This window comes from Dromiciops gliroides, chromosome 3, assembly GCF_019393635.1.
Source record: "Dromiciops gliroides isolate mDroGli1 chromosome 3, mDroGli1.pri, whole genome shotgun sequence".
Taxonomy (NCBI): domain Eukaryota; kingdom Metazoa; phylum Chordata; class Mammalia; order Microbiotheria; family Microbiotheriidae; genus Dromiciops; species Dromiciops gliroides.
In genome coordinates, this window is record NC_057863.1 from 259,681,231 (window position 1) to 259,706,951 (window position 25,721).

At 36.4% G+C, this 25,721-nt stretch overlaps 1 protein-coding gene across 1 annotated transcript in view; it reads right to left on the bottom strand.

The window, feature by feature from the left end:
- RRP1B (ribosomal RNA processing 1B) overlaps positions 1–25,721 on the bottom strand; it is a 53,750-nt gene that overhangs the window by 21,680 nt on the left and 6,349 nt on the right. Inside the window, 10 exon segments of the mRNA XM_043994644.1 lie at positions 656–675; positions 1,165–1,262; positions 6,470–6,564; positions 13,840–14,018; positions 14,856–14,920; positions 15,442–15,571; positions 19,279–19,340; positions 19,793–19,878; positions 21,522–21,579; positions 23,262–23,344. Of these exon segments, the coding sequence (XP_043850579.1) occupies positions 656–675; positions 1,165–1,262; positions 6,470–6,564; positions 13,840–14,018; positions 14,856–14,920; positions 15,442–15,571; positions 19,279–19,340; positions 19,793–19,878; positions 21,522–21,579; positions 23,262–23,344 (876 nt within the window).

A 25,721-nucleotide genomic window follows, 5' to 3' on the forward strand; every position in this document is an offset into this window, starting at 1 on the left:
TTTGTCTAGCTTTTTTTTTTTTTTTTGTGAGGCAATTGCGGTTAAGTGACTTGCCCAGGGTCACACAGCTAGTAAGTGTTAAGTGTCTGAGGCTGGATTTGAACTCAGGTACTCCTGAATCCAGGGCCAGTGCTTTATCCACTGTGCCACCGAGCTGCCCCTCACCCAAGTGCATTTGTCCAGGAAATGCAATGAGGATGAAGATTCACCAAACAAGCTGTATACCTTGGTTACTTATGTGCCTGTCATCACTTTCAAAAGCTTGCAGACAGTCAAAGTGGATGAAAACTAAACTGAATTTCATTTAAATAAAATTATAAAATGTCAAAATAAATAAATAAAGGCAGAACCAAACATAAACCACCCTAACTCAATAAAAATTGGCTTTGTTCTTAATCAGATCAAAAAAAAAAAAAAAAAAAGGCAGACTCTAAATAGTCTATGGTATTTCTTAAAAATCAGGCCTTTCTTTTTGAACATATAAACTGGTTCCTGATGGTGGTAAACTGCTAGACATTATTATGGTATAAGCTTATGAAAAGTTATTAGGACATGTCCTAATAGCCACATCACAATAAGAATTAATAATTCAGTTTTTAAAAAAGAAACTGATTACTTGTAGAAGAACATTGTGCATGTTTAGTTCAGTTCTTACCTTCAGATAAATCTTGAAATCTGGAAGAGGAGAAAAAAAATTAAGATGAATTCAATGTCACATGTTAAAAGGAATTACATTTTAGCAATATTGTCATTTCTACAACTGTCAAATTCCATTTTCCCCTAATTTTTTTTTAAGCAGTGGGGAGGATCTGAAAGGAAGAAGAGTTGAAAAAAACTACTTTCTTTCTCTGGCACTCATCTTCTCATCTTTATCATAAAAGAGTATAAACAGTGGTGCTCCAAAGATTTGCTGAAACAAAGATCCAGTCACTCAAAAAATAAATCTACTAAAGAATTCCTGATTACTTTCGGTCATAAACTGCATAACCAGGGATTTAAGAGCTTTATTTCAGAACCATAATTATACTGCTAAATAAAGTGAATTTTACAGCATACAGAAGAACTGACAAAGAATAATTCTGTACTGTGTTAATTAAATCTGGGGTCCTGGGACTAAGGAAATATCAAAAGCAAGTTTTCCAATTATGATTAAAGAGGACTTACTTTTTGACTAGCTTAGAGAGACGTCTCCTGTTGAAGGGTGGTATGTTTTTTCTGCTGGTCACTTCTAGGAGTCGGTCAGCAACAGCTTTATAGTCAAACTATTTAAAAGGAAAATTAAGCATAAAAATAGAGAAACCCTATCTCTGAACTTAGATTGAGAATTGGGAAGGACTTTAGATGAACAAAATGTGAGTGAAAGCCTCAGAAGCCTTAGGTTTCAATCTCAGTCCTTCCTTTTAATAGCCATGTGATTATGGTTATTTAATTTCTCTGGACCTCAGTTTTCTCAGCCAATTCAATAAACATTTATTTAACATACCAAGAACAGGGGATACAAAGACAAAGAAAATTAGCTGTTGCCCTTAAAATACTCATGAATTCCTGAAGGAATTAATATGGATGCAGGTAAACTAATATGTCTGTAAAATATGGAAGTTGGATTAGCTAATATCTAGGATTACTTCTAGCTCAAACATTCTCCTCTTCTGAAATGTAATACCTGCCTGGCTTAATTTGAAATAGTAAAACTTTTAGAAAGGAACTGGCAAAGTTTAAATTTAAACTAAGTACTGGGGGAAACTTATCTTTTCTTTTTCAAAATGGAATCCATAAATGCAGAATTTTAATTTAGGAATATTTGAAAGTTGGTTATAATGATTGAACAAAGTTATTGAAATTTCTGAAATGGAATTTTCACTAAAGTTTAAGAGAGCATAATTAAGCAAGTCTAATTTTAATTTTTTTCAATTGCATGGCATCATTAAACAAGTGCTTTTCACAAATGAGTATCATAGAGAAATCAAAAAAGGAAAAGAGACTTCTGGTCAAGTTGACTGCCTGGAAATTGTGTATTTTAATACTTAAAACCAATATTTTAAACCATTCGCCAAGATAAGGTCAAAATGGATACACAACCTAGATATAAAAGGAGGTATCACAAGAAAATTAGAAGAATGTAGAACATATTACCTATCTGATTCATGGATAGAACAATTTATGAATAAAGAACAGATATAAAGCATTGTGAGGTGTAAAATGGATAATTTTGATTCCATTAAGTTAAAAAGTTCTCATACTAATAAAACCAATGTAGCTAAGATTAGAAAGAAAGCAAGAAACTGGGAGGAAAAAGCTTCAAAGACAATCTCTCAGATAAAGATAATTTTTCAAATATATGAAGAACTTTGTCAAATTTATCAGAATACAATCAACTGAGAAATGGTCAAAGGATATGAACATGCAATTTCCCATTGAAGAAATAAAAACTATAGTGATATGAAAAAATGCTATAGATCATTACTGATAAGAGAAATACTAATTAAAATATCATTAAGATATCTTTCACTTATCAGATTGGTTAAAATGATAGATGCCCTTTAACTGGGGAATGGCTAAACAAGTTGTTGTATATGATTATGATGGAATATTACTACACTATAAGAAATGATGAGCTGGTTGATTTTTAAAAAAACATGCAAAAGACTTTAGACCTATGAAGGAAGATGCTATCTACCTCCAGAGAAAGAACTCATGAACAGAAAAATGTATAGTATGGCTTTATACATATGCCATATGTAAGTCTATGCATATATGTGTCTATATATAAATATATGAAAATATATTCGAGTTTAATAGTAGCCTTCTCTACAGCAGGGTGGGGAGGGAGGGAGAAAAGAAAAAGTGCACAGCAGAGAACAAAAGAAAACTTAGAAGGAAGCACAGAAAAGCTGGTTAAGCTTTGAAAACAATGTACAGTATTTATTACATAGTTTTTCCAAAAATAGTTAACAGTCTGAAATGGAAATTCATGGTCTTATATTGAATCCTCTCATTTAGTTTCTGCTGCATACATGGAAATGTTTTTCCCCCTCTCGTTTTGCATTAAAGTTTAAAGTGAACTAAAAAAAAAATGACTGCCTGAACACAGGCTGACCTCCCAGCTGATGTACCTATTGAAGCAAAAACATAAAATTTGCAGCAGACTGAATCATGATAAAAAAAATACAATGAAAAACAATAGTTAGAGATTTCTTCTACTCCGAACTAGATAAAAAAGCCCAACAGCAAGAAAATGGTTCCAAAAGCACAGGTAAATGAAAGTTGCAGTCTCCAACTGGAGCAGAGATTGCTTCAAATGGAGCTAAAGACTCATAGACCCTGAAAGGCTTTGAATTCAGAGAGACCCAGGACAGCTGGAAACCTAGAGCAGGAACCATGGATGCCATGGGAATAGTAGTGAACAGTAGAGTGAGTGGGACAGTGCTCAGATTCAACAATCCGGGAGCCCAGAAACTCTGATGTCCCTAACATTGTCCTGAGGTGCCAAAGAACTGTGGTTTTCTCTCTCTCTCTTTTTTTTAGTGAGGCAATTGGGGTTAAGTGACTTGCCCAGGGTCACACAGCTAGTAAGTGTTAAGTGTCTGAGGATGGATTTGAACTCAGGTCCTCCTGAATCCAGGGCTGGTGTTCTATCCACTGTGCCACCTAGCTGCCCCAGAACTGTGGTTCTTATCCTGGGGTCCATGAAATTGTTTTTGAAAAATGTTTTGATAATTTGGTAATTAATAATTGTTTTTTGTTACAATCCTATGTATTTTATGTTAGGTGTTTAAAACGATTATTCTGAGAAAGGGTTCATAAGCTTTATAAGACTACCAAAGGGGTCCATGATAATAAAAATGATGATGATGATAACATTTATATTTCACTTTACCCTCTTTATAAAGGTCTTTATAAATATTATTTTCTTTTTTATCTTTACAACCAACCTGGAAGGTATGCATTATTATTATCTTCATATAGGAGATGAGAACACTGAGACAGACAGAGAGAGTAAAGTAACTTGCTCATGGTCACATAGCTATTAAGTATCTGAAACTGGATTTAAACTTGAGTCTTCCTAACTCCAGGTCCATTACTCTATCTGTAGTACCATTTAGTTGCCTCATTACACAAAAAAAGCTAAGAATTCCTATCAATTATTGTTCAGTTGTTTTAGTCATATCTGACTCTTTGCACTCTTGGCAAAGACACTGGAATGGTTCACCATTTTTTTCAAACTGAGGCAAACAGGGTTATGTGACTTGTCCAAGGTCACACAGCTAGTTAGTATCTGAGGCAAAACTTGAACTCAGGAAGATGAGTCTTTCTGACTTCAGGCTGGTAATCCACTGTGCCACTTAGCTGCCCTATCTACTATCTAAGAGGACCCTTAAGTTTTAGCATGTTAAACCTTCAAAGAGTCAAACCTTCAAAGGTAGAGATCAAGGTAGGAATATTAATAGCTAGCATATGCATAGCACTTTACAAATATCTCACTGGATAATCACAATAATTCTGGGAGCTAGAAGGTACTGTTATTATCCTCATTTTACAGATGGGGAAACCAAAAAAGGAGTTATTTGCCTAGGGTCACAACTGTTAAGCATTTGAGGACAGATTTGAACTCCTGTCTTCCTGAGGTCTAGTGCTTTATTCACTGATTCCTCTAATTGCCACAGATAGATCATGCAACCCAAAAGGGCAGAAGAAGGGAGAACCTAGATTTGGCAACAAGTTCCTATTTTGGAAATAAGGCTAGAAAGATGCATAAGCCGAAGAATATTTCTATTTATTTATTTATTTGTTTGTTTATTTATTTATTTATTTTTAACAAAAGAAATAGTATGGTTCATTCAGCATCTATACTCCACAGTTCTTTATTTTTTTCTTGGATTTGGAGATCCTCTTCTATCATGAGTTCCCAACCAAAGGATATTTCAACCAGAAAAATGAAGAATAATGCAGAGTTACTCTCTCCTTATTTAGGGGAATTTTTTAGATTTGCAACTCTGCAACCACCACAAGCAGAAATTCAAAGGAAAATAGATTTTCCTACAAGGACTACATGAATGCATAGAAGAAATGAAGCAAGAAATTAAAAAATAAAATAACTGCAGGAAAGAACTAGAAGAATAATTAGAAAAGAAAATGTGTGAACCATACCTAAGAAGGAAAAGCTGAATGAACCAAACTAATCAATGATTCTATGAAACATTAAGAAATATTAAAACTTCCCACCACCCCCAAAAATCGGAAAACATGGAGTAAAATATAAGATATCTGATTATCAAAACAGGTCAAGGAGAGAAAAAAAAATCAAGAATCATCTCACTACCTGAAAGCCATGACAAAAAAAAAAAAAGACCTGGATATCTTATTTAAAAAAAAAAAAACTTAATGAAAGGTACCCAGAGCTATTAGAACCAGAAGGCAAAGTGAAGACAGAGAGAATATGCCAATGAGTTCCTTCATAAAAGACACTCCAAATGGAAAGTCCCTGAAATACTAGTGCTAAAACTCAGAACTCCCATGTCAAGAAAAAAATACAAGAGTCCACAAAGAAAATAGGTCAGATAGCAAGGAGCAGCTTTGATCAAAAGATGAGAGCACTTTGAATACAATACTCCAAAAGACAAAAGATATAAAAAGAATTTAACCTGCAAAGGAACTCCACCCTACCTAAGCTACACACAGAGATGGTCAAATCCTTTACCTTGCCATGACCCATACGTGTCCCACTTCAATGTTCATGAATTTTGAAATTACTTTATCTGATTACATAATCTTGAGAGACAATTAATGCTCATCATGTCCTGAGAGATGATAAACTGGAAATGGCTATGTATGGACTTGGCTTCATTGACTATGTTTGTTAAAGGATTTTTTTTTCCCTTTTCTGTTTTTAATGGGGAGGTGGTTTAGGGATTAATAATATAGCTAATATTTATAAAACGTTTTAAGGTTTGCAAAGGGCTTTAAAAATATTTATTTAATTTGATCCTCACAAAAACTGATGTAGGTACTATTATCCTCATTTTAGAGATGAGAAGTAACTAGTCCAGGGTCACACAGCTGATAAGTATATGAGGCTGGATTTGATCTTGGGTCTTCCTGACTCCAGGTCTAGCTCTCTACCCAGTGAGCCACCTAGCTGCCAACATACTGCTTAGCAAGTGATACCAAAGGGGGAAAAAAGTCATTGAAACGTTTTTAAAAAAAGAACAGAATAGAGGGTAGCATAGATAAGCAGGGCTGTTTTGAAAGTAATGTCTATAATTTATTACATACTTTAAAAAAGGGTGAAATGTGACAAAACCTCTTTTTTTTTGCTGATAAAAATTTTTTAAAAAGCTCAAAAACCAGAATTAAAAAATTTAAAAGAGGGAATACAGCATCCTACATAATTAATCTTACTGTTTAATTGGATCTGGCTCTAAATCAATAGTAAATCTATATACTATATAAAGTGAAAAAAGCCACCAACCTGGAGAAGTGGACCTGTGTCTTCAGAGGTCCCATCATTATCCTTTTCTTCTTCAACATTCCATCCATCTCTTTTTGTTGAATATTTGCCTACTGCTGGCAAAACAAATTCAAGATATTTTACAAAATGCTTGAAATATCAACTACCTAAGAATTATCATTTGTAGTGGAACCTAATCATACAAAGAGAAAATTGATGGCTTTTAATGATTGTTTATAATTTTCCAAAGATTAAAATTTCCCCAATTGTTCAGGCACTAAGGCTAAAGACAAATTAGAGATATTACAAGCATTTCTTCCTCTCTTTATTCAGCCTGATTTTCTACATAAGCAATTGAAAATACCCTATCACAAATTTCCTCTTTTAAAAATATTTCTATATTGCACATAGATGAAGGAAGAAAGAAAAAAGGCAGTGACAGGCCCTGCATCCAAAAACTGGGCATACAAATAAAGCTAAAAGAAAGACAATCTCTACCCCCAAAACGACTTACATTCTAATGGCAGAAGATAACCTACAAAAGGGAGGTAAAATGTGGGGGAAAGATAGGAGAGGCAGAATGTGTCGGTGAAGGGAACATAATTCTTTAGTCCAAAGGAAGCTAGGAACAGGGTTTGGAGGAGAATAAAGGTTAGTAATGTTGGTCCCTCCACAAAATGCAGCTTTCAAGAGGTACTCACTAAAGGGCCTTGTAGAGTAATACCTATGGTGAGTAGAAAGGGGAAGAGGGCAGGGAGAGGAACAGCCAGATGAGGTAGCAGTGGAGGGGACATGATTCTGAATTCCAGATAAAGTCAGGTTTTCTCCTCCCTCCCACATTCATTCTTTTTTTTTTTTTTTTTTTTTTTGGTGAGGCAATTAGGGTTAAGTGATTTGCCCAGGATCACACAGCTAATGTGTCAAGTATCTGAGGCCAGATTTGAACTAAGGTCCTCCTGAATCCAGGGCTGGTGCTCTATCCACTGCGCCACCTAGCTGCCCCCTTTATCCCACATTCATTCTGCTAAGAGTACATTCAAAGTCTTAAAGTTATAGCCAAGTGTAACTCCCCAGCAAAAATTTTAAAAGTTCAGAGATGAAGCAATGATCTATAATAGAACCAAAGGGAAAAGCTAGAAAACTGCAGTGCAGGACTACAAGAGAAGATGCTTATCTTATTATCTTTTCCCCCCAAATCTATCCTCCCAGTCATCCAGGCCTGCAACCTAGTTGTCACCCTCAACTCCTCACTCTCTCATCTCCTGACCCATTACCCAACCTGTTGCCATGTCTTGTTTCTACATTTATAATATCCTTCCTATATGCCCCCTTCTCTCCACTCATGAAGACATCACCCTGGTTTAGGTCTAGGGTAGTTGGGGAAAAAAAAGCTTTTATATTATATTACAAACTTTTAAAAAAAATTCTATTTTGTAGGGGCAGCTAGGTGGCACAGTGGATAAAGCACCGGTCCTGGATTCAGGAGGACCTGAGTTCAAATCCAGCCTCAGACACTTGACACCTACTAGCTGTGTAACCCTGGGCAAGTCACTTAATCCTCATTGCCCCCCGCCCCCAAAAACCAAACCAAAAACGAATTCTATTTTCTTTTATTTTCAGGTCTGAATTCTTTCCTTTCATCTTTCCTTCTCTCCCACTGACAAAATATAAAACCTGTTACAAATGTGCATAGTCAAGAAAACAAATTCTAGGATTAGACAAGTCCAAAAAAATCCCATATGTTTCAGTTTGCATTGTGAGTTCATTATCTCTGGAGGTGGACATTGTGTTTCATCATGAGTTCTCTGGAACTGTGGTTGTCATTTCATTGACCAACATTCCCAAGTCTTTCAAAGTTGTTTGTCTTTACAATACTGTTTTTTCCTGGTTCTGTTTATTTCACTTTGCATTAGTCCACACAGTTTCTCTGACCATCCCATTGTGCTTCATTACATTCACATACCATAATTTAATTGATGGATTCTCCCCACCCCCACCCATTTCCATTTCTTTGTCACCATGAAAAAAGCTGCCATAAATATTTTTGTACATCCCTTTAGGGTACAGACTTTGTAGCTGTATTACTGGGTCAAAAGGTATACACAGGGGGCAGCTAGATGGCACAGTGGATAGAGCACCGGCCCTGGATTCAGGAGGACCTGAGTTCAAATCCAGCCTCAGACACTTAATACTTACTAGCTGTGTGACCCTGGGCAAGTCACTTAACCCCAATTGCCTCACTTAAAAAAAAAAAGGTATACACAGCCTAACTATTGCAGTGGCCTACTGGTTGGTTTCCTTGCCTGAGGTCCTCTCCTTACTCTCTTCCATCTTTCATTAAATTGTCAAAGTGATCTTCCTAAAGCAGGTATCTGACCACATCCTTTTTTATTCAATAAACTCTAGTAGTCCCTATTACCTCTAGGATCAATTATACAGTCCTTTACAATCTGTCTCTTCTTAATTTTTCAGTCTTCTTATACTTTATTCCTCTCTACATACTCTATAATCTAGTGATGCTGGCTTTCTTATTGCTCTTCACTCGGGACACTGCATCTTGACTCCTTGCAGTTTATTGGCTGTTCCTCATGCCAGAATACACTCAATTGCCACCTGGGCTTCCTGGCTTTCTTCAAGATTCAGCTCAGATCCCACCTTCCAAAAGAGATCTCTTCACTGCTTCTCCATTTCCTCTGAAATTACCTCCCATTAAACTGCATATGCCTCGTATGCATAATTCTGTTTGCATGTTGTCTAATAAGATGGTACAAACTCCTTGAGAGCAAGGACTGTGGTATCAATTATACATGTGAAATAAAGCACAACATTTCCCTAAAAGTAGAAAAAATAAAGAAAGTGAAAAAAAAATTATGCTTCAATCTGCACTCTGACTCTATCAGTTCTCTATCTGGAGGTGGACAGCAATTTTCATCTTAAGTCCTTAAGTCCTTAGGACTGCATTAGTTCAAAGAGCCAAGGCACTCACAGTTGATCACTGTATTAAATTGCTATTACTGTGTACAATGTTCTCCTGGTTCTGCTCACCTCACTCTACATCTGTTCATGTAAGTCTTCCCAGGTTTTTCTGAAATCATCCTGCTTATCCTTTCCTATAGCACAATAGTTCTCCATCACAATCATATACCACAACCTGTTCAGCCATTCCCAATTTCATGAATTTCCTCAATTTCCAATTCTTTGCCAGCACAAAAAGAGCTGCTATAAATATTTTTGTATATATAGATTCTTTATCTTTTATGTCTTTGGGATACAGACCTAACAGTGGTATTGCATAGCTCTTTGGGCATGCTTTCAAATTGCTCTCCAAAATGGCTGAATCAGTTCATAACTACACCAACAGTGCATCAGTGTCCCAATTTCTCCACATTTCCTCCAATATTTTTCATTTTTCTTTTTTGTCATGTTATCTGGTCTGAAAGGTGTGAGATTATCTCAGATTGTTTTAATTTGCATTTCTCTGATCAATCGTTTAGAGTTTTTTTCATTTGACCATAGAAAACTTTGATTTCTTTTTCTGAAAACTGCCTGTTCATATATTTGACTATTTATAAATTAGGAAACAAAGTGGAATTTTAAAACACAAATAGGAGGACAAGAGAAACCTAGTACTTTTAAGCAAAATGATCAACAAGTGCTTATTTATATTCTGACAGGGGCAGAAGAAACAGGTGTCACTTTAGAATCCTACTTCTTTTAAGATTCATGGTGAATAAAGAAATACAAATGCAAGGTTTAGATGTGGTTTTAAGAGAGGAAATAAAAGGGAAGAAGAGAAAAGAATACATCAAGGCAAAAATGAGGAAAAATGGGAAAGAATTTGCTATTTCTCATAAGTGGGTCCAAGATAAGTGTATACAAACATGGAGAAGGGAGCAGGTATCTATCCCATTAATGTCACTCTTATTTAAAATGGATAAAAATGCTTGAAAACACACACACACGTACAGAGTGTAGTATGGAAATAAATGAAATTCAACAGGAACATAGATGGGGATGGAGAGAGGAGAATTTACGAACCAGTGATGGGGGGGGGGGGAGTGTCATGAAAGTACGGACAGAGAAGTGGGATAAGACTACAATTATAGACTAATGTTGACCCTATTTCTTTTCTCTCTCCATTTGGGGGTGGGGGGAGAGGGGTCAGGGGTAGAGGGAAGGAAGTTCAAAGAAGGGGAAAATTATTAAAAGTATATGATGGGGGGTGGCTAGGTGGCGCAGTGGATAAAGCACTGGCCCTGGATTCAGGAGTACCTGAGTTCAAATCCAGCCTCAAACACTTGACACTTACTAGCTGTGTGACCCTGGGCAAGTCACTTATCCCTCATTGCCTCACCCCCCCCCCCCAAATGCATATTATGGGCCAGCTAGGTGGTACGGTGGATAAAGCACCAGCCCTGGATTCAGGAAGACCTGAGTTCAAATCTGACCTCAGACATTTGACACTTACCAGCTGTGTGACCCTGGGCAAGTAGCTTAACCTCTGCTGCCACACAAAAAAAACAAAAACAACAACAACAATAACAACAAAAAGCATATGATGGAGGGCAGCTAGGTGGTGCAGTGGATAGAGCACCGGCCCTGGAGTCAGGAGGACCTGAGTTCAAATCTGGCTTCAGACACTTGACACTTACTAGCTGTGTGACCCTGGGCAAATCATTTAACCCTCACTGCCCTGCCAAAAAAGAAAAAAAAAAAAGAAAAAAAACAGCATACGATAGAAGTATATAATTGTGAATGTGGACAGGATGAACTCACCCACAAAATGGAGAAGTGTGGAATGGGTTAGAAAAAGGAATCCAAAAATATGTAGAAACATTTAAAACAAAAATTCACACAAAGTTAAAATGACTATATACAAAAAACAAACACTAAACTGCTTATAGTTAGATCAAGAGATACCAACCACTATATATATATATATATATATATATATATATATATATATATAAAAAAAACCCCAAAATTGCAAAGAATAAGAACATCTGTGGATTATTAAATAACTATAAAAAGAGAAGGAAGGTCAGAAGGAAATACAGACAAGGAGGAAGTATTGGAATTCGTGTTAAATTTCATATACAATTTTAAAAAACTGTATATAATAACTCAGTTTCATTTATGATATCTTTTTTGCATATGTTCAAGTCTATTGTTTGTCAAGTTTATAAAAATAAATTTAAAAAAAAAGAAAAAATTTTAGGGGAGGAGAAACATTACTTTTGCAGATTCAAGGAAAAAGATAATTCTAGTCAATGACCTTTATTAACATTTTTCCCAAACATGAAACTTAGGGAGACTAAAATATCAGCAGAAGAAAAAACAGGGATTCGCTGGATTCTTGTTCTAAGTTAATAAGTTCAAATTGATGCAAAAAACATTTAAATTGGCAACGCATTCAAAATCTAAATAGCCTATCTTCTCAACATATTGCACTCCTTGGTAATTATGGAACACCTTTCATACAGCAGCCTTGACACACCCCTCTCCCCAACTCCAAAGTGGTTTTTTTTGTCTTTTTTTTTTAGGCAACGGGGGTTAAGTGACTTGCCCACGGTCACACAGCTAGTAAATGTCAAGTGTCTGAGGCCGGATTTGAACTCAGGTACTCCCGAGTCCAGGGCCGGTGCTTTAACCACTTCCAAAGTGTTTTTCATGCAAGCTTTAGTATTTTATACCTCAGAAAGATAAAAGGCAGAAGGGAAGGTCCCATAAATGTGAAGATAATCATAGTAACACTTTGTAGTAGCAAAAAACTGGAAGCAAAGTGGGAATTCATCAGTTGAGGAAACAGCTTTAAAGTTTGTGGTATGACTATAATATTGCATTGCAAAGAACAACACGTATGAGAAATTCAGAGAAATCTGAGAAGACTTCTATGAACTGGTGGGAGGATAACAGAATTATTAGAATGATTTTCAAAATGTAAAAGAAAACAATGGGAAAAGACAAGAGAATTCCAAATAATGTAATGATCAATTTTGATTTCAAAAAGTCTTAAATGCTGATGTGAATTCAATAAAGATGAGGACTGAGAAAAGGATATTAGATTTGGCAATTAAGAAATCACTGGTAACTTTGAAGAGAGAAAAGCTTTAATTGAATGATGACAGCAGATGCTAGACTGTAGAGAGTTAAGAAAGTTAAGAGGAAAGAAAATTCTGAAACAAACTTGTTGTCCATCTATAATGCTTGTTATCCGTGAGATGTGTGTACTAGTAGGTTAATGCAATGAACTATCCACCCAAACAACTACATGTCATAGTTATCTGAACAGGTATTCTTCATGAATTTACTTTTCTTCTGAGGATTGTCAGGCTGATTTCTTTTGAGTGGTCATGCATCTTAACCGAGATCAATTAGTATTTGGGGATTAATTCAATCATCACAATATCATCCACAAAAAGGAACATCTGGAGGATTCGTATCTATGGGAATTCTTCTTTGTGGACTCTGTAGAGAATATTCTCCATGAAAGTAACAGAAATCCTTGGAGAGCATCTATCTCCCTGTTTTATGACTGATGTTTATAATTAATGCTGTTTATAATCAGAGAGCTATTGAATAAAGTTATCTTTATTTACAGTTACATCTACCATCTTACATGATCTTAATATATACATAATAATAACAACAATAATTAACTTTTATATAGAGCTTACTATTTGCTAGGCACTGTGCTAAGCCCTTTACAATTAGTATGTCATTTGATCCTCACAACAAACCTGGAAGGTAGGTGCTATTATTATCCCTGTAATATACATGAGGAAACTGAGGCAAACAGAATAAGTAACTTGCCCAGGGTCACAAAGATAGTAAGTGCCTGAGGCCAGACTTGAACAAGATATAAATAGCACAGCATTGTCCTTGGTATCAACATTTTATACTGAAAATGTATTAAGGACCTTCCAGTCTTAGAATTCACTATGTCAGGGCAGCTAGCTAGGTGGTGCAGTGGATAAAGCACCAGCCCTGGATTCAGAAGAACCTGAGTTCAAATCCGACCTCAGACACTTGACACTTACTAGCTATGTGACCCCAGGCAAGTCACTTAATCCTCATTGCCCTGAAAAAAAAAAAGAATTCACTATGTCTCCAGCAAATGTATAAAAGGCAGTTTAGGCTGATAATTAATAAGTTTCCACCTTGGTGGCTTGGAGTCAAGAAAATTTGGGTTTGAAATTCTGCCTTACTCTAGTTATGGGGAAGTCACCCAATCTGAAACTGTTTTCTCATCTGTAAAATGGGGATAATAACAGCACCCCTTTCACAGTATTTGAAAGATTAAATGGTTAATGTACATAAAATTCTTTGAAAACCTTAAAGGACTAAAGTCAGTTTTTATTATGTAAATGAAAATTTAAGATATTCCTTACCTGTTTTCTTTTTAACGACTGCTTTTTTAGATGTCAACTCGTTATCAGATTCTTCTTCCTCAGACAGCTCGCTGTCACCATTAGTTTTCTGTTCTTCCATTAAATCTTCAGGGGCAAAGGGGGATTGGTCTACAATAACTTCAAAGATTCCTCTAGCTATCGTTTGTACCAAGGTATGGCTGAGGATAGAAGCATAAGGAAAAGAATGAGATTAAAATTAATAAGACCTATTGTGCAAAGATGCATTAAGGAATAAGAATGACTAAATTCTGATTTTGACTTGCTTTGTGTTTAAGGTCAGTTGGTGAACAAGGCATTTGAATGACCACGTACAAAGAAATATCCACTGATACATTTTTTTGTGTGTGTGTGAGGCAATTGGGGTTAAGCGACTTGCCCAGGGTCACACAGCTAGTAAGTGTTAAGTGTCTGAGGCCAGATTTGAACTCAGGTCCTCCTGAATCCAGGGCCGGTGCTCTATCCACTGCGCCACCTAGCTGCCCCCTCCACTGATACATTAACCAACCATAGTGATAAAAGCACTAAGTGACCAGTAAAGTGTAATGGAAAACAGATGACAATAGACAGTGGAATAGATTGCTTGAGGGACTAGAAACAGGGTTAAACTGATAGCTAAACTATCAGTAAAAACTTCAGTGTCCAACTATTTCAGGTTTACTTGTATCTTTCCCTTCAATCAACAGCTATTCCTTACACTCACATAGCACTTTAAGGTTTATAAGCACTTTCTACATAACAACCTTGTGAAGGAAGAAATGCAAATATTATTCTCATTTTGTAGATGAGGAAACAGGTACTCAGAGGGGTTAAATGATGGTGTCAGAATCATAAGACTATTAGGAACTGCAAGGCCAGGGCCAGTGCTCTTCTACTTCATGACACACAACCTCTTAAGAACAACACAGGAAGATTCAGGATGTGGCACAATTAGGGAAATTTGAAGACAAGTTACACACATGGCAGTAAATGTTAAGTTTTACTTCTTAGTTACTTACTCCTTAGTTTTAGCTGCAATCTTGCAGAATGGATCAATAAACTTGAGATTCTGATCTGCCACAAGCTGCAATTTAAAAGTATGAGGAAATAAGAGAAAATAGCCTTGGTCTCCTTTTCAAACATGTTGCAAGCAATACTTTTTTTGGGAAACACTTTAAGAGAACCACTGAAGCATTTCAATATTGTGTGACTCAGAATTTTGAAGTTTTATTTTTGCATTAACAAGAGATGTACATTTCATGCGTGTGTCCTCAGAGCTACCTTGGTCATTTAGCTACCATGCCATGGTTCCAATATTCAAAACTAGGAGCTAGAGAAATCCTGGCCTATGAAGTCTTTGATCTTCTCCTAGCCAGCAAGTTTCTGAGCCCAATTATCTGAATTATCATTGTTATGTAATGAATGAAGATTATAAGAAACTCAGTTACTTCTACACTGGAAAAAAAACGAAACAACTAAAGGACAGTATAACATAAATATAAACTAACATAACTTTAAAGATACCTCAGGTTAGTTCAGTTACTTGGGTGGCTAATACAGGTGCTTGACCAGCAACACAAACCACAAACAGGATGCTGGCCTTACCTCTTTCGCTCCCACTTTTGCTAGTTCATCCAAGTAGATGTCAATGAAGTGAAATTTCACTCCATTAGGAGAATTACTCTCAGGGTGCAGAATTTCCTTCATCAAGACATCCAGAAAAAGCTTGATCCGGCTAGTGGGGAAAAAAGACCCACACGACATAATTATTTCTTAACTATTATATGTTATAGTTAAAAGTTGAAAATAGCTGTCAAACAGCTTAAAGTGTTAATATTTCCTTTTTAGTAACAACTATAACTCCTATTTCAATAAATTAACAAGTATTTATTAAGTACTTACTACATACTAGGCACTATGCTAAATATGTCAATAGACACAAATACAGAGTATTTAAATACAAGGTAGTTTGGGAGGGAGGACACTAGTAGCTGGAAGAATTAAAGTCTTCATTCATGTAGAAGATGGTGACTGAGATGCATTTTATAGGAAGGAGGAGAATCTAGGAATGAGTGAAATCCAGGAACGAATGCAAAGAAATGGAGACGGGAAATAGATTGTCAAGTGTGAGGAACAGAGGCTAGTTTGGCTGCATCACAGGGTGTAGAAAGGAAAGGGGAGTAACGGCCAATAAGGCTGGAAAGACTGGTTGGGGCCAAGCCTAGCTGTTTTTTTCATATTTTTCTTCCCTAGCTCTATTCCCATACTTTCCTCTATAGCTTTCATTTGGTTTTTAAAATAATTTTTTTTACATCCTTAACTCTTCTAAGAATGCTTGTTGGGGGCGGCTAGGTGGCGCAGTGGATAAAGCACCAGCCCTGGATTCAGGAGTTCCTGAGTTCAAATCTGGTCTCAGACACTTGACACTTACTAGCTGTGTGACCTTGGGCAAGTCACTTAAGCCCCATTGCCCTGCAAAAAAACAAAAAAAAACAAAAAAAAAAAGAATGCTTGTTGGATTTGTATTCAAGCTGCATTTTTCTTTGAGGCTTTGCTTACAGATTTGTATAGAGTTCTTCCCTGGTCTTTTTCTTCCTAATGGCCCTAGGCTGGTAAAACTACTGTGACTTCCTGGCTTTTCTGAAAAGAATTTAGTCCTATAAATTCTCTAGATCTTTGTTGAGGAAGCTGGGTGTGGGGGTTGAACTAGGCTAAATGCGTTTTCTCTCTCACATCTTGGACCCCATCCACAGGGTTTTTTGGTGGTTTATTTTTTTTGGGGGGGGGGGGGAATCAGGGTTAAGTGACTTGCTCAGGGTCACACAGCTAATGAGTAGGTGAAAGGTTGCATTTGAACTCAGGTACTCACTCCTGACTCCAGGACTTGTGCTCTGTCCCCTGCACCACCTAGCTGCCTCCAGTACAGGGATTTAATGGCTAGATGGCATACTTTATATTTTATCCTAGAAGCAAGAAGTCACCAGAGTTGGTTTAGTAGGGGATAAGGCCATAAGGTCAAATCTATGCCTAAGGAAAATCACTTTGGAAACACCATGTAGGATGGGCTAGACAGGTGAGATAATCAAGGCAGGGAGGTCACTGCAGCAGTCCAAGTAAGAGGGGATGAAGACCTGAACTAAGGTGGTAGATGTGTGAGGAAAAAGGAGGTCAGTAGCCAAAGATATTGTGGAAGTATAAGTGGTAAGATGCAGCAACTGATTGGATATGTTGGGCTGGTGAGGGGGTGGGAGACCAGCAAGGAGTCAAGGATAATGCCAAAGTTACAAGCCGAGAAAATAGAAGGATGGTGCAGCGCCTTGCACAAGATTAGGGAAATTTCAAATCAGGGAGAGTTTGGGGAGAAGGATGATGAGTTTGGGACATGTTGAGTTTAGATGCCTCGAAGACATTCAGTATGAGTAAGTGGGAGTGATGGGGGGAGGAAAACTCAGAGGAGAGACTGAGTTTAACATGCATATACAGACTCTGAGGTTTACAGAACACTCTCTCATTTATTTTTCTCAAACTGAAGCACAGAAAGGCCAAGTGACTTGCTTTAGCTCTGGAGTCACACAGCTAACCCCTGAGATGTAAACTCAGGCCTCCTGAGTCTCAGACCAGGGCTGCTTCCAGAATGCTACACTACCTTTTCTGGAGACAGAGAAATCTTTTCTTTTCTTTTTTTTTTTTTTTTGGTGAGGCAATTGGGGTTAAGTGACTTGCCCAGGGTCACACAGCTAGTAAGTGTTGTGTCTGAGGCTGGATTTGAACTTAGGTACTCCTGACTCCAGGGCTGGTGCTCTATCCACTATACCACCTAGCTGCCCCGAGACAGAGAAATCTTAACTGTGTGGGTACTCCTGGTGCCCACAAAGTTCACCTCACTGGAGGTCTTCGAGCAAAGGATGGACTATGGGAAGCAGTATTGGTGGCCTTTTTTTTTTTGTCCTTTGCTCATTTTTTTTTTTTTTAAGTTTCCTTTTGAAAGTTTCTTTCCACTCCTCTTTGCTGTGTTCTTTAATCTGGCACACCAGTGGCATAGGAGCACTGGTGCAGGTAGGTGTTCTGAGTGGCCCAAGAGAAACTCTACAGCACTGGCCTCCTGTAAAGACTCCCTGTAGCTACTGTATAAGCTGAGTAGGGGCAAGGGAGCGCCAACAGCAGGGAGGGCATTTATTTGCTTCTGGCTGGATTTAGGTTTGGGAAAATAAACTAAGCCTTCATATGAGTTGTTCATAATACAAGTGTTCTTCATTTAAGTTCCTCTGTATGAGTTAATAATGCAAGTGTTCTTAAATTCAGGAGCTATGTGAATACTGATGGATTATATTTGGGCTCCAAAACACAAAGAAAAATAATCTAATTTTATCTCATGACATTGACATTACCCAAGGACTGCTGATGATTCTGGAGGATGAGGATCTGCATTGCACTCCCAGCTCTGCTACCTATTACTTGTGTGAATTCCAGTAACTTGTTTGAACCTCAGTTTCCTATCTGTAAAATTTGACACAAGGTCCTTTCTAGTTCTAAATCTATGATCTTATGATAAATGCAAAATAACTGAAATGTAATAAAAAAGTTGGAGAATTTGGGCAAAGAAAAAATTGAATTAAAAACACAAAAAGTCTCTCCTCACCATATCCCCCCCACCTCTAAGTCCATTATGTAGTTTTGCTTAACCTGTTTCCTCTATGCATTCTTTTTCCTATAACATTCATGTTTTTCATATTCATCCTGAAAAGGCCAGCTCAGGTCCCACCTAGTATATGAAATCTTCTCTACCAGTCCACATTGATTCTTGCTCTAATTCCTTTCGTATTGTTTTCCATCCTGCACCATCAGAACCTTATTAATTAGTCCCATTATCTAAATGTACCACACAAATTAGAATTCCCTATTGGTATGCACTGCTATTTTAAATTAACTTTCATATACATATACAAACACACACACACACACGTGTGTATGTATATATGTGTGCATTTGTCTCTATGTAGATATCAATATCTACATATAGAGATACCAATATCTACATATGTACATATAGATATTTTGAGGCAATCAGGGTTAGATGACTTGCCCAGGATCACATAGCTAGTACATGTCTGAGGCTGGATTTGAACTCATGTCCTCTTGACTCCAAGGTCAGTGCTCTATCAACTGTATGACCTAGCTGCCCCCAATTAACTTTTACTTATATCTTGTCCTTTAACTGATTTCAAGTTCTATATGGACAAGTACTGTGATATACTTCGTTTATACCATAAAATGTCTTTAGCACTGTGTTTGATATTCAAATACTTTACTAGTTGACTGAAGCTTTAAGCAAATCCATGATCTTGAAGTTTGCTATTGGAGAGAGTCATTCAACAACTGTTTATTATTAATTGGTTACTCTGAAAATTACTGTGCTGTGGCTAAATCTTGTAGATTACTAACCTTTCATCCCAACCATTTCTCTTCAATACTTCAAAGGACTGCCTCAGGACCAAACGAATTAGCTAAAGATAAAAAAGTTTATTACACAAGAAAGTAGACATTTCCAACTAGTTCAGTGAAATATGGGTATTTATTGACATAACTGCCGCAGTCCAGATGCTGATTATTCTGTAATCAAATGTAACCCCCAGCTAATATGGTACCCAAAGTAGTATTTCCCAAACCTACCTTTTAAAATAGCACAGAAGTGACCCAAATCTCATTTTCCAAAGATGCAAGCAAATAATGACTGACAAACCTTTCAATGTCTATAACTTTAATTTTTATGTTTGTTCACCTTATATTCTGTTTTTGTACTCAGAATGGTCTTTGTGACTAATTTAAGTTTCTGTGTATTTTCCCCAACAAGAGATTTTTCAGTATGTATGTCATAATAACTAACTTTTATCTTAAGATGTTATGCAACGAAGTTGAAAAAGATAAAAGAACACAAAAAAACAACCTAAGCTCTTACCATATAATATTTGTCTAGACGTTGCTGATCTATTCCTTTCCATTCTCGATTCATGGTTTTCCAAAAGGTCTGGATGAATAGGTGTTCTAGAGTGAAAAAAAGGACCTGAACATCTGATTCCCAGGATTACACATTATGCTATCTTACAAACAACATATGAATATATAAAGACACATTCGGAATAATGTACCATTTAGACTATTGCTTATCAATGATTTTTTTGTCAACCTGAAATTAAAAAAATGCTAAATAGGGCCAATAATTTCTTTTTAAAAAAGAGAAAACATAATTTTGTAATAAGAAACATGAAAGTTTATGTTTCAATAAGCAGAGTCCTCTAGGAACACATTTTCTTTATGGCTTAGATAATATTTGTAAGGTGCTTAACACTGACACACTGTAGGTACATTGTAGACATATATTTGCTCACCCCACCCCAAATTAAGATCAAACTTTTCTATGATCCATATTCATATACTTTTTTAACTTGTGCCTGCACCCATAATTAATTAAAAACATTTATTTTTATGAAAATCCTCAAAACCTCTGCAAGATCTACTCATATGTTAGTTGCATGGGCAAAAGCACAAAACATTTTTACCAATCAACAAGCAATTAGCACAAAGCATGTGCCAGGACCTGTGCAAGGCATTTATCTTCTCAAAATTCAATTGGTGGGAGCAGATAGGTGGCACAGTAGATAAATCACCAGCCCTGGATTCAGGAGGACCTGAGTTCAAATCCGGCCTCAGACATTTGACATTCACTAGCTGTGTGACCCTGGGCAAGTCACTTAAGCCTCATTGCCCCCCAACCCCCCAAACAAAACAAAATAAAAAATTCAAATGGTACTCAACTTAGAGCTACTTTTTTTTTCCATCTGAAAATGAAGTGATCATTTTCTGTGCATGTGGTTCTCTGTAGAAATTTGCCTTTATTACTGGCTGAATATAGTTCAAGTTCAGAAAGCTACTTTGGGTTACAAAGCCAATAGAATCATTAGGTCTGACTTATTAAAATAGAATAAACTAACTTTGCTCTCTTTTTTTCTTTTTTATATCCTCAGGGCAAAGTACAAAAGCTTAATATTTTAGAAATATCCTTGGAGTGCTCATCACTTAAAATTCAGTTCTATTACTAAGATCCATCTTCCAAAATGTATTATTTCAATTTGTTTTCATTAACTTTACACAGTTCTCTGAACTTGAGAAAGGTTCATTTGGCCATTCAAAGAGGTTCTCTCAAATATGTGAATATGTATGAACAGCTATGTAAAAGTGCCTGTTAAGTACTTTAGGAATTTTAGTCAGAGAATAGGTTATTTGTTAAAACAGCACTATGTTTAAATGAATATCTGCAATGTCCACATTTGGCTAATCAGAAACCTGTGTCCTCATAACATCAAAATATTAAAAACCGACCTTATAGGGGCAGCTAGGTAGCACAGTGGATAAAGCACTGGCCCTGGATTCAGGAGTACCTGAGTTCAAATCTGGCCTCAGACACTTGACACTTACTAGCTGTGTGACCCTGGGCAAGTCACTTAACCCCCATTGCCCCGCAAAAAAACAAAACAAAAACAAAAACAAAAAACCACCGACCTTATGTAGAAATCTTACACTATATACTTGCCTTAAGTCCTAAAGGCAAAAGACTAAAACTTCAAAGGAAAGTAGAGAAAGAAAAGAACGATGACCAACTATGTCACCCCAAATTAAATAAGACTTACGAGCCTCCAAGTTGTTAATAACATGGATGAGTTGGGAAATGGTATCAGCTAATTCCTCCTGTAAAGGTGAGGTTGAGAAAGATGCTGGTGTTAGTATGTGGTAACAATGCATAGTGACAACACAATGGCCTGTGCCTCCTCTCATACCTGATGAGAAAATCTGAGCCTCCCGTTTTCAACATAATTTCTACTAGAAAATAAGTATAATGAGTGTTTGCACATCATATATGAAATCCCACATTTCCATTGATTCATTACGGCAGAATGTCTTTGAGGTGTTGTTTTAAGCAGCATGTAGGAAAATATTCCCTATTTGTCACTTTAACTGATCTAGACTACACATAAATCAGTAGTCAGTTTCCTTCTTCAAACAGAGGTATAGGGGAGCTAGATGGCGCAGTGGATAGAGCACCGGCCCTGGAGTCAGGAGTACCTGAGTTCAAATCCGGCCTCAGACACTTAACACTTACTAGCTGTGTGACCCTGGGCAAGTCACTTAACCCCAATTGCCTCACTAAAAAAAAAAAAAAAAAAAAAAACCCAAACAGAGGTATTAATGTTTATACTGTGATATTCTTTTAAAAAGTCAAAGAATTCAAAAACAATGAAGTGGGATCTGATAATGAAAGTATAGTATAGCTATACACAAGAAATTCCCCCTCCACTAACTGATTCAATCTATGATTTTAGACAAATCAAGACAAAGTAGAATGATAAATCTAAATTGTGACATACAAGGAACTGAGGAGCATCAGTTTAAGACTCTTCCTACTATTAGGAGGAATAACAGCATAGCACATGTTATTAGTTGTATCATGAGTTACACACAGGGTTTTAAGGATATAAACAGGAGACATCTGTGTGGAAAAATCTATTTTTTAAAAAATCTGCTCATTGTGGGAGAAAGAAAATCTTACTAATTTTAATGAGATATCTATGAATTTTTCTGATCCCAAGTTTGGTTCTGGATATACTTTCATATTTTTTTTAACTTCTTTTATAACTAATGTTTTACTAATCCTCAATGCAAGTAAAAACCAATTTACACAATTATCCTTATTGCAACAAGTTAAATATTAGTAAAAATCAGTAAACTAGCACAAATTCTTATGTGCTCCAGAGAAAGCAGCTATGCTAAAGATTATACATCAAACCCAAAGAAGTAGACTTCATTCCATTATTCCTTAAATAGCAGAAGCAATGAAGTCATATTTAAAGTAAACAATGAAAAATATCTTGTCCATTGATAAAACGCAAACCTGTAAAAATCCATTGAATTATGACTGAAGGTGTGTAGGGGTGTGTGTGTGTGTGTGTGTGTGTGTGTGTGTGTGTGTGTGTGTAAAATCTATGGGCATCTTTCATTTTAAGGTTAATATTTATGGCACATAATCTCTTCGCTTTTTCTGAGGCAGTGTGGAATACTGGAAAGAAGACTAGAATTCCCTGAAGTTACTTGCTTGGCTCATTCTGGGCAAAACAATTAACCTCTCTGATCCTCAGTTTCCGGCTTCCAATACCTTCCAGCTATGATCCTAAGTCTTCTTGAATATTAATAATGGCCCATATTAATATATGACTTTGAGGTGTTTACTTCACAACCATCCTGTGGAGTAGCTGGCAATTATTTCAATGTGTAACTAACCAAATTGGCAATCTTTTCCACCTACCATACAGGGTTATTTTGTTTAAAAAAAAATGGGTTTTTTTGATAAAGCAGCTCAAAGTAAGTGGTCTTACCTGTAGGAGAGATTCATCTTGCATCCACATGCAATAAAAAAGTCCTTTCCATATTTTTAATAGTTCTTCTTGACTGAAACCACCTAGAATATAACCCCCCCAAAAAAAATTCTAGTTGGAAAATATATACATTTCATGTCTAAAAATAAGAAATAACAACTGAAGGAACAAAAGTAAAATATACATCATGTAAATGAGACTTATAGAACATATCTGTGGATGATATGAATTTTATTTTCATTGTTTTAGGAGCATGGGAGAAAAACTGAAATTTATTTTGCTTTGTTACAGAAAGGAGTTCTAGGACCAATGGATAGAACCTACAGAGAGATAGATTTTGGTTCAATGTAAGAATAGATTTTGGTTTGATATAAGAATTTCTAAATAATCAAAGCTACTGAAAAATGGAATGGGACTGTTCTATGGAGTGTGGTGAACTCTGTCATGGGACAGGTTTACTGAGGATAATGAAAACAGAATTTATCTATTGGACTGGTAGCTTGATAAAATTACCTCTAAGGCTTTTTCCTAACACTAGGTTTCTATGATCTCATATTTGATGCTTTCCCATCAAGTGACTTTTTCATCCTAAAACACTAACTTCCCTCTTCTCACTAACAATATAATTGATATACTAAATCATTTTTAAAAACATTAGATGTTGGGGCAGCTAGGTGGCACAGTAGATAAAGCCCCGGCCCTGGATTCAGGAGTTCCTGAGTTCAAATCTGGCCTCAGACACTTAACACTAGCTGTATGACCCCTGAGCAAGTCACTTAACCCTCATTGCCCCACAAAGAAAAAATCATTAGATGTTAAGTAGCTATTTTCTCTATTCCTGTGGTACAAGTCTTATTGGTAATAGTAATAATGAGAAAATAAAACACAATTTACTATAAATATAGGAAATAATAAATAGTCTTGAATTTTTCCAAAGATGGCTACTAAATAACCAAAGAACAAACGTGATCTTGCTGCACTAGAAACCCTGATATATTCTGTGTATGATAATATATCAAAATTTTACTCAAGGACAATAAGATAAACCTTTTTGGGGTAACAAAAGCAGGATCTAATGGATGATAGCAAATAGATTAGCAATTAAATAAGTTGTACTAATATTCTAAGAATAAAAAATACCCACGCAACACATAAGACTACATTCAAGGGGCAGCTAGGTGGCACAGTGGCTAGAGCACCAGCCCTGGAGTCCGGAGCACCTGACTTCAAATCCGGCCTCAAACACTTAACATTTACTAGCTGTGTGACCCTGGGCAAGTCACTTAACTTCAATTGCCTCACTTAAAATTAAAAAAAAAAAAAAAGACTACATTCAAACCCTTTCCTGCACTCAAGCTTGTTTACTGTATTGAAAAAGCGATCTTACCCTAGCTTTCTGATGATTCATTTCTTCTATAATTTGGAACAATTTTACATATTCTCAGGACAGGAACATTTACTCTCTTTGGAGTAAACTCATCTTGTGCATTTAAAAAAACCAGAGAACAATTATAAACAGAAAGGTTGTTAAAGTAAATAGTGCTCAAAAACAAGGAAGTTGGCACACTAAGAATTTATTCTTCCCTTGAGCTGTAGTACCTTTCATTAGCGGTGTGATTTTTTTCCACAAAAAATAAAATTGTAACTGGCACTCAATAAATACTAGTTGAATGAATCAGAAAAGAACTAGGACTTTAGAAATTTCATACTTCATTTTTCAAAGTAAGGCAACCCACACAGTACTCCAAACCAACACCTGTTTCTGAGGCAGTATAAAACTGGAAAGCTCAGGAATAATAAAAATTGAGACAAGGGTCACAGTGATCCGCAAAGTAGGGGACTAAAATAACTACAACATTTTAATAAAATTAATAAAGTGTTTTCCTCATAACTTTATGAGGTAACTATTTCAAATATCACTAATTTCATTTTACACACAAGGAAACTGAGGCTCAAGGAGGTTAAAAGTAACTGTCTGGGGTTTAGTCTAAATTAGAGTACTTGAAAGACCTCTAATTTCCACATGGGGGGGAGCAGTGGTGAAGCTAGAGAAGTTTTATTGTAAGAAATGGCAAAGAGACTCTGTAAGAAAAGAAAGGTAGGTAGGTGGCAAATGGATAATTTAAGGAGATGGAAGTTCTCTGACCAAAGTATCTTCATACCAGGAAGGAAAATTCTAAAGAGGAAGCTCTTCTGGCAGTTCATCAGCTCCAAAGGCATTTGAGAGCAAAAGGACTTCAGTTTCTCCTCATTTGTAAAATAATGAAGTTGAGCTAAATGACTTCTAAGGCTCCTTTCAACTATAAAATAATTTAATACCTTTCTTTCATAGGTAAACATGCTTGGGGCAGCTAGGTGGCGCAGTGGATAGAGCACTGGCCCAGAAGTCAGGAGGACCTGAGTTCAAATAGGACCTCAGACACTTGACATGCTGATAAACATGCTGAAAGTTTCTTTAGA